The 9,766-nt window shown below is 39.2% G+C and overlaps 1 protein-coding gene across 1 annotated transcript; it reads left to right on the top strand.

The window, feature by feature from the left end:
• The first annotated feature begins 793 nt into the window (after window positions 1–793).
• Window positions 794–8,518, top strand: LOC124007443 (barH-like 1 homeobox protein). The gene is made up of 3 exons (XM_046318006.1): window positions 794–2,009; window positions 5,566–5,791; window positions 6,969–8,518. Exons 1-3 carry the CDS (start codon window positions 1,556–1,558, stop codon window positions 7,258–7,260), a joined length of 972 nt encoding a protein of 323 aa, XP_046173962.1. The 5' UTR covers window positions 794–1,555; the 3' UTR covers window positions 7,261–8,518.
• The last annotated feature ends 1,248 nt before the right edge of the window (window positions 8,519–9,766 follow it).

The raw sequence follows: 9,766 nt of genomic DNA, 5'->3' as shown, positions 1-9,766 counted from the left end.
ATTTGTTGTCCCATAAAATAAAAATATTATTTGTGTCATAATATTTTTTTAAACAATGAGTTCACAGCACTGGCTGTGTCCTCAACGCATTAGAAATGAATGCAGGCTACGTTAAATCTAGGCTATAGGAATAAATATTATAATGATATGCATTTCTCATACCAGTAACAAAACAACAACAACCTGATGAAGCTGATACTGATGCTGATTCTGATGCTGATACTGATGCTGCTGATAATAATAATAATATACAAATCGTTTCGGAATTCATTTTGAATCAGAAAAAAATGTTAGCAAATACACCCTTCATATTTTTTTATATAAGTATTTTGATATTTATAAAACAACTCTAACATAGATGGAAAAACAATTAACCTAAATTCTGACTCAATAAATGCAAATGTGAAAAATTGTCCATAATGTTTCAACAAAAAAAGCCTGTTAAGTTTTGACTGAACGAGATGCGAGAGAAAAGTCCTACCAGCTCCACATAATAACCCCATTATAAGCCTCATCAATGATGTAATGAAAGCAAATAGTGGGAAAATGTCTGTAAACAGTTGGATCTGAGTATCCTAGTGAATTCAATGTCTCTTTTAATCAAAGAACGGGAGCGAGGAGGAGGGATGAGTGAGAATGTGGGGGGTCCACTTTCCTCTCCACAAGCCCGTCAGCACCCAAAAAGTCCCCTCAACCAATGAAGTCTTGTCACTGGGGACTCACGTGGACGGGGCGTCCTTAAAAACCTAGCTCCTGAGTTTTCCTCAAGTTTCATCTCTGTGCTTTCGTTCACAGTTATGTCTATTTAACCCGCGTTACCTCTGTTTTACAGTGCACGTCTTCTCGACTGCAGCTGCCCACGGGTTTCGAGTCTCTTGTTGCATCTCTATGCTGGCTCGGGATGCCTTTACCTTCCTCTGCCATCGAGCGCCGCACGGGTCACACAAGCGAACCACTTTTTAAGTGATTAACATTTCAGCAATTGTGTCCTCGCGCTGCGTCATTTCCAAGTCTTGAATTCTACCTGCAACACTCGCTGCTGTCTCTGTCCGTGGTGCTGAAACGTGGTGCTGAATCGCCTGCCTATTTACCTTGCGCTAATGCCGCTCCACTGCCTCTACTCAATGTAGCTTTTTGTCAACATTTGAAATAAATTGAGAAATAATTGAGAAATCTTACCGACGAGTTTTCATTTCTAAAATATGTTGTAAAAAATTGGATCCAGAAAAATCCATCAAACTTCCCAACAGAGAATAGCACCAAGCCGCATCGATTTTATGAAGAGTGCTGTACTTAGGACAAAATAGTTGGATGCAGGGTTGATGTAACATCGATAACCTGGAGGTTTTGCCATTTTGCCAGCTATAAAATTCAACCAAGAAGAGGAGAAAACATCGTGGATGAATATTTGTGATTTCCGTAACATCTTTGGATTTTCCAGCTGGATAAATTGAGGCAGTCTCATCTCAGCAATCGCCGCTCAACCTGAACTTGCCTCGAATACCAATGATAGTTTGAGTTGAGGCCTCGAAGAACTCAGTTGCGCCGGTACACAATGGAGGCATCCACCAACGGGTCCAGCTTTGGGATCGACTCTTTACTTTCCCACAGACCTGGAAGTCCGGTCATGTCGAAAGGGGACAGTTTGGTGGGAGAGTGCCGGTCACCGTTGGAGTTCAGCCCGAGGTCAGACCTAGAGAGCGGCTGCTCCTCTCCCCGGTCGCCGAGGAGGGAGTGTCTGGATGAGGCATCGCAGAGGCAAGGTCACGCTATCGGGCTGCCGCTTCATCTCCAACAAGGACAGATCTCCGCCGGGTCACAGCCGCGGACCGTCACCTCTTCCTTTCTGATCAGAGATATTCTAGCTGACTGCAAACCGCTGGCCGCCTGCGCCCCATATTCCAGTAATGGCCTGCCAACTCAAGAAACGGGGCGACTTGCCTCCAAGCTCGCAGAGGACTTCATGGACAAAATCCATAGCAACTCGTCGTCAGACAGCGAATACAAAGGTAAAAGACTGATGTAAACAAACATCATGTTTTAAAATCAATTACACTTAGGTCTATTTATCACATAATTTCAAATGTAATTTGTGTAGGCCTGCTGTTCTGCATTTGTGTGTTAGCTTCATGCAGATATTAGGCCAGTTGATTTGCTATATCATTGATTTTAACTCTAGAAGTTTTAAATGTTTTACATTTTGACTCGGAAGACTAGGGAGAACGTATTGTATCTATGCTTGCACAAAATGAATCCCATCTAATATGTATCTAATCAAATATTAAATGATATGGAACATGATATGTACGCTTATGACTGTAAACCCTACAAAGATTAATCGCTTGGTGAAAGTTTACCAACAATATTATCTTGGACAACAGGAGCTCTATCGGCTATAGTTACAGTTTAAATAGGTTAATTGAAAAATAATACACTAGCCTTTTCTTTAAGTATTACATCCACACTGTTGATATTCTCCAATGATTTGCTGTCAACCCGTTGTTCCTTTCAAACGCATTTGCTTGCATTAGCAGACGTCTTAGAAGCATCTGTTGATGTCAGGGAGGCAAGAGAAAAGCTGGGAAAATATGACAGGGTCGCCTCCAGATAAATGCCATCAAAGATCTGTCGGTTTCCAATCATGTCAGCCACAACATACATGTCACCTCGATTGTCAGTTGAATGATGCAGCACCTGGATACAACTAAGTCATCCGTTGATAGGCGAGGTCAATTCCTTCCTGGATACAACTAAGTCATCCGTTGATAGGCGAGGTCAATTCCTTCCTGGATACAACTAAGTCATCCGTTGATAGGCGAGGTCAATTCCTTCCTGGATACAACTAAGTCATCCGTTGATAGGCGAGGTCAATTCCTTCCTGGATACAACTAAGTCATCCGTTGATAGGCGAGGTCAATTCCTTCCTGGATACAACTAAGTCATCCGTTGATAGGCGAGGTCAATTCCTTCCTGGATACAACTAAGTCATCCGTTGATAGGCGAGGTCAATTCCTTCTTGCAGGAATTAGTCAATACATAAAATACATTTGCTCTTTATTTAACCAGGTAGGCCAGTTGAGAACAAGTTCTCATTTACAACTGCGACCTGGCCAAGATAAAGCAAAGCAGAAATATTTATCTGATTAACTTATACAACCAAAACACAAATATATCCACCCCTTAAGAAAATGGCAGGTTGCCTGACAAAAACAGATTATAATAAGGATATATTATTAGTATTCATATTCTTATTCTTATTGTTATTATTCATTAGACTATTGGTTAATATTAGTCATATTATCTAAGCCCACATGTTATTTATACTATAGTGAACAATGTTATTACATCATCTTTTATAGCAAGAGTTTAACGTTTTTCCTGCAGGTCAATGACTTCACACCAGTTTACAAAAAGAAACATGACCATGAATAACACATCATTCTACTTTGGATACAGAGTGTGTGTGTGTGTGTGTGTGTGTGTGTGTGTGTGTGTGTGTGTGTGTGTGTGTGTGTGTGTGTGTGTGTGTGTGTGTGTGTGTGTGTGTGTGTGTGTGTGTGTGTGTGTGTGTGTGTGTGTGTGTGTGTGTGTGTGTGTGTGTGTGTGTGTGTGTGTGTGTGTGTGTGTGTGTGTGTGTGTGACAGATTCTCATTGATATCAACGCAGTCAATTCTGCTCCATAAACCTTGTAGGGACTAGTACGCTGCTTTGATTTCAGCGAATCCGCCTCCTAATATTTTGGGGATTTGATACAATTTGTCCCAGTGCTAATCAGATTTGTAACCCGCGAGGCCGGCCGACTCTTTATTTCGCTCTTAACCGCAGCCCTGTGAAGTTTCTCCGGTCGCGGTTGAAAGACTCCCTTCCCTTGTGGCTCAATTAGCCGGATTATTGTGGTTCTTGAGAGACGACTCAACTATTCAGCTAGCAAGAGCTCTCACGTCGTGTAGCCTCTTTTTGGAGAGAAGCGTGGGATGGGGGAGAATGAACTGAACATGGTTTATTACAGTTCAAGACCCAAAACAACAGCAAAGTAAAGAATATAACAAATGGGAATCTTACACACAATACATTACAGAAACAATGTTTTAAAATGTGCAAACAATAAGGGACATACATTTTTTTAGATAGGCTACATCTTCATAAAATCTCTAGGCGCAATGGAGAGTGGCCTAAAGTCCTCCAACATTGGATCACCAAAACTAGGCTATATGAATGTTGAAAAACAAACTTTGAAATATGTCCATTTGTAAATGTAGTTAGGCCTATATTTTGATGAAATCCCAGTCTGTCCTGGGTTTATAGGCCTACGTGCCTGTTTAATCAACCTGGTCTCAGAGCATTTTTTAAAACATTTTTTAAACTAGGCAAGTCAGTTAAGAACAAATGATTATTTTCAATGACAGCCTGGGAACAGTGAGTTAAATGCCTTGTCCAGGGGCAAAACGACAGATTTTTACGTTGTCAGCTCGGGGATTCGATCTTGCAACCTTTCGGTTACTAGTTCAACGCTCTAACAACTAGGCTACCTGCTGCCTGTTTCGCGTTGTTCTGTACTTAAATCATAGACACTCCATTTAGTATGGTGTGTTACGTTTCCTATGTTACGTTTCGTATGGTTGGTATTAATTTGTTAATGTCCAGCACGCATTTCTTATGATATGTTACGAATTCAAATTAATGTTATATGTTCCAAATTGGCTAAATATACAATATTGTCAGAATTTTAAAAACGTACAATATGTTACGAATATGCAAAACATTGGATATATTATGAATTTTAGCTAGCTCACGAACGTTAGCTAGCTAGCTCGCTAAAGTTAACTAGGCTAGGGGTTAAGGGAAGGATTAGGGTTAGCTAACATGCTAAGTAGTCGCAAAGTAGCTAAAAAGTAGTCATTAGTTGAAAAGTTGCTTATTAGCTAAAATGTTATTTTTCTATGATGAGATTCGAACTCGCAACCTATATGCCCACCCATCCACCCTACTTTCATTTGCCTTAAAAACATCTGTCTTATGTAACCATACCAAAAGTAACAAATCATCCTAAATGGAGTGTTTGCATTTACTTACAGAATAATACGAAATGCTGAGACAAAGTTGGTTTAATGTTCTTACCCATCAATTTGATAGGCTTTATGAACATTTGAAATATATGTATTTTCTTGTTGTTGAGTGTTTCATGTTTAAGAAATAAGGCCCGAGGAGGTGTGGTATATGGCCAATATACCATGGCTAGTAAGGGTTGTTCTTAACACGACGCAATGCGGAGTGCCTGGACACAGTCCTTAGCCGTGGTATATTGGCCATATATCACAAGTCCGAGGTACCATATTGCTATTATAAAGTGTTTACCAACATAATTAGAGCAGTAAAAATACATATTTTGTCATACCAGTGGTATACGATCAGATATTCCACAGATGTCGGCCAATCAGCATTCAGGGCTTGAACCTGACAGTTTATAATTGTGTATAGTTTACAGACGAAATAAACCGTGGTCTCAGAATGACTCCCTGTTAAATTAAAGGTTAAATAAAATATTTGTCCTATTCTTGTGAGCAGTGAAAGAGGAAGGAGGCCGAGAGATCTCGAGTAGTAGGGACAGTCCGCATCACATTCGGCTGAAGAAACCCAGGAAGGCGCGAACAGCCTTCACCGACCACCAGCTGGCCCAGCTCGAGCGCAGCTTCGAACGGCAGAAGTACCTGAGCGTGCAAGATCGAATGGAGCTGGCTGCTTCCCTCAACCTCACAGACACACAGGTCAAAACCTGGTACCAGAACAGGAGGTAAGCACTGCCACACTTGGTTGCCTTTAGTTTAATTACACGAATTCTAACCTATTTAAAAGGACGATAAGTATTTTGATAGTGGGATACAGGCTTAATGGATGAATGCAGTGAGCTTAAAATAGAATATGTGTGCGCGCGTGCACCTGTCAGCTCTTCACCTATATAGACAGAATGATTTTCTCATGTCAGTCAGACAAATGTATTTGTCACATATGCAGCCAGGTCACATAGATCGATTTTATTTCTCAAAACTTGCATACACTGCATCAATTTCTTCACGATAAAGGAGAAAATTGTAACAGAAAAAAAAATCTTTGGCAATTGGGCACTGCATTAAAACTTTGAACAATGTGATTCATATACGGAACGGAAGACGGTAGAAATATTTGTTGTTTTTAACCATTTTTGGAGGGGAAAAAACAAAAGGTTTCCTAATGAAGCTTTGACATTCAGACAGCAAAACGACATTAATAAATATAAAAACACAACACTTTGGTGCATTAATAATCTATCGTTGCATGTATGCCATATCAATAATTCACCCACGCTACTACATTTACTCAATTATTATAATTATAAATAATTTACCTAATAGAGGAGTGCTTTTCAATTGACAATCTAAATCTGACAGATTACCCTTCCGCGTGAATACGCGTAACGGGGGAATGATTAAACAGAATAACCGAAGTGCGTCACTGAGAGTAGCCACACTTTGAATCTTTATTTGAAAAATAGTGGAAAACACATTTCCGACGCCATGATGACACCAATACAATCCCAAACCGAAAATTCACCCATTGATTACAGATGTTTCCAATTTACTGAACTTTAATGACTGAAATTAAATGTGCATTTCAAACCCCACAATGGGGTAAGAAAATATGTGGTAAGAAAATATGCTACAAATTTGTTAACGTTTTTACTAACAAGGAAGGCCTACATCCAGTAAGAAAATTTTAATTTCGTTGAAATTGAACCACGTATCTTATTTGTGCATACATTTTCAACGGGTTTTCCCCAAATATGTTTTTTTTATGCATGCAGATGTGATTGAATTCTAAACTTTATGATCCGAGTCCTATAATAAAAATATTTGAACTGTAGTTTTCAAACTTATTTAGAACTTTACGATAAGAGTTCCCTTACTAATATCTACTGTTTCTTGTCCTAATAGAACAAAGTGGAAGAGGCAGACAGCGGTTGGACTGGAACTGTTAGCGGAGGCTGGAAATTACTCTGCTCTTCAGAGAATGTTTCCTTCGCCCTATTTCTACCCTCAAAGCCTGATGTCCAACCTGGACCCGGGGGCGGCGCTCTACCTATACAGAGGACCCTCGGCGCCTCCTCCCGCTCTGCAACGACCTCTCGTTCCGCGGATTCTTCTCCACGGTCTGCAGGGGGGTAGTGAACCACCCCCACTCCCCCTTCTCTCCGGTGTGCTTCCCCGGCCAACACAGCAGCGGTGAGACGGCCTCTCCGGATAATATGCCCTGCCTGGCAGTCTGGGACTCTAAACGAGAGAGAAAAAAACGATTCAAACTGGTGACAAAAGAAGCTGGCATCAAACTATTAACTTCATGACTAAATTTCCAACTCTCTAAAGTGGACAGGTTTTTACCATACTGAAGTTATTTATTTATAACTTAGGCCTATTTATTTTTCTCTATGTATTTAACTTATATATTTATATTTTTGTTTACCATAAAAATCTTTAGCGTGCATCAGAAAAAGGACACGATCGTTTTACAGATACTAGTTGCTGGCACCAAGTCTTATGGCAATGTCACTTTTACTCAGACTTAAGAAATCATAAAATTACTATTATTATGATTATTAGGCTATGTTGTCAGGATACAATGGAGAGAAAAAACATGCATAACAAACAAATGTATTGGTCTGTAAACTGAAATGGCATTCCAAATTGAGTTGACTAATTAGAGGAGAGCCAAAGGCATTTCACAACAGTTATTCTTTCTCTTTCTCTTTACAAAGACCAGTTGACTTTCATTCACTTTTTTTTATACAAAGGAACAACATAAGAATCAGCAGACGTAGACATGTAAAAACGAATATTTTGAAATCTATTTTTTAAAGTATCTTGATTTGAAGATATTTTTCTTTCACTCATTTTTTTATGTCCTTCAGATGACAAAGATTCTGTACAAAAACTATAGATTAGCAAGAGCTCAAGGTTTATTCCCTATCATTTCAGAGATAATCAGGGGGGGGGGGACAATGAAGGTCCATGAGATGAACATGTATTTAAAAATGTCTAATCATAAGGTTTTTACCTAAAGTCCGAATGATATCAAATACGGAGTCAAAGTAAGAGGTAGGCCTAAATCAATTTACGAAGGCGCAATGTATCCTTGCAAACCCTGCGTTTTTGATAAACAAATAATGATTGAAGACTGAGTCGGTTGCAAATTTGGGTCGTGTGCCTGTTGATTTGATAGGTGTATTAAACATACGTTGTGCATTACTTAATTACGTTATTTCATACGAAACCGGTGGAAACCTTGTTAGGCTACTTACTCTCTTTAGTGAAAATGTATATTGCAGATATTCATTTGTGGATTGGTTCTCTTATTTCTGGGTCGTTTTTTGTTCCCCTCCCCCATGTGTTAGCTAAACGAACCTTTTGTCAAACTGTTCAAACATCTTAAGTCGGCGCTAGAGGGGGATCTACTTTTATATACGTGTAAATAAAGGTATTTCATTTAATAACGTGACTACGTTATATCTTTCAAAACCCACGCATGACAAATACAGGGCCCACATCGATTTTGATTGCAAATGGAATACATGTAGGCTAATCGTCTTCGTCATCACCATCCTCACCTTCGAGTTCAACCAAAGAGCAATGCACTCGTTTGATACACAAAGTCAACTTTTAAAATGAGCATCAGACTTTGGCTGTAGGCCTTGTACTTTTAGTCCTCTATATTATTTTATCAAGGCTATATTTTATAATCAATCTAATATCTGATTAGTTGTTGTTTTGGGGTTATTCAAGGTCTGGTAAGTGGCGTTTTCTCCCGGAAGTAGAAATGGACAAATGGATTTGGTCCTGCAATCATTGCTCGAGTCAACAGCTCACTTTCCAATTTATCAATGGATCAATTCATGACATTGATCATTAATGACAACCTCATGTTTAGCCAAACTGTACAGGAAAATGACACGGTGACATCCGTTCATATATATAATGCCAGAATGTAATTGCAAACAAAGATTATAATTTGGTATATTTCATCATAAAACAACAAAACGTGTTCTGTTGAGACAAAGGAGAGTCAAGGTATAACTAACCTGTGATAAATATGCCTGATAAAATCAAATTGAGGTTCGTATAATTATATTAGAAACACCGTGTTTGAATACTTTTTAACAGGTCTGTCAAACACTCCCTCAACCCCCCTCACGATTTGTTTAATGTCATGGATTTCATTTGTCGAACCTAAAAATGTTCATAAAGAATGTCACCGCCAGAGCAAGGAACATTAACCAACTTAACCTTTAAAACAGGCCTAGATATTTATCCAACGCTTTGGAGTGGTGAGATTTTAATTTGAGACATTTTTTTCTGCCTTGATATCTAAAACGTTTGCCTATCTTATATAACTAGAAATGTATTTTGGTAGGCTATATATTTGATATGAATAAATACAGATGGATTTCAACGTTCATCCACCTTGGCTTAGGCTCATAGTTCTGCCAAACGTTACATTAATGGGAATATGTATATAATAAAACACACAACGACAATTAAAACACACACGCCATGCCTCAAACGCGAAGTCGGTTAAATCTAACATAGGTCTAATAAATCATGGAAATAGGCTGCTACGGATTCGAGCAATTGCATCGAGCGTCAATCATTGGAAAAAAGAGGTCAATTTATTCAGCTAGGCTAGCACATGTTGCAAATAGGCTAATACACTAGACCTATACCCCACACCGGCAGACTAC

This window comes from Oncorhynchus gorbuscha, linkage group LG20 (genome assembly GCF_021184085.1).
Source record: "Oncorhynchus gorbuscha isolate QuinsamMale2020 ecotype Even-year linkage group LG20, OgorEven_v1.0, whole genome shotgun sequence".
Classification (NCBI taxonomy): Eukaryota; Metazoa; Chordata; class Actinopteri; order Salmoniformes; family Salmonidae; genus Oncorhynchus; species Oncorhynchus gorbuscha.
This window is presented reverse-complemented; position numbering and strand designations above follow the sequence as displayed.

What these genes read in the sequence shown, in the direction of transcription:
- LOC124007443 (XM_046318006.1), top strand. Translation starts at nt 1,556, where the DNA reads ATGGAGGCATCCACCAACGGGTCCAGCTTTGGGATCGACTCTTTACTT. An exon ending in GTCAGACAGCGAATACAAAG is followed by an intron (nt 2,010 to 5,565) that starts GTAAAAGACTGA and finishes TCTTGTGAGCAG; the next exon opens with TGAAAGAGGAAGGAGGCCGA. An exon ending in ACCTGGTACCAGAACAGGAG is followed by an intron (nt 5,792 to 6,968) that starts GTAAGCACTGCC and finishes TTGTCCTAATAG; the next exon opens with AACAAAGTGGAAGAGGCAGA.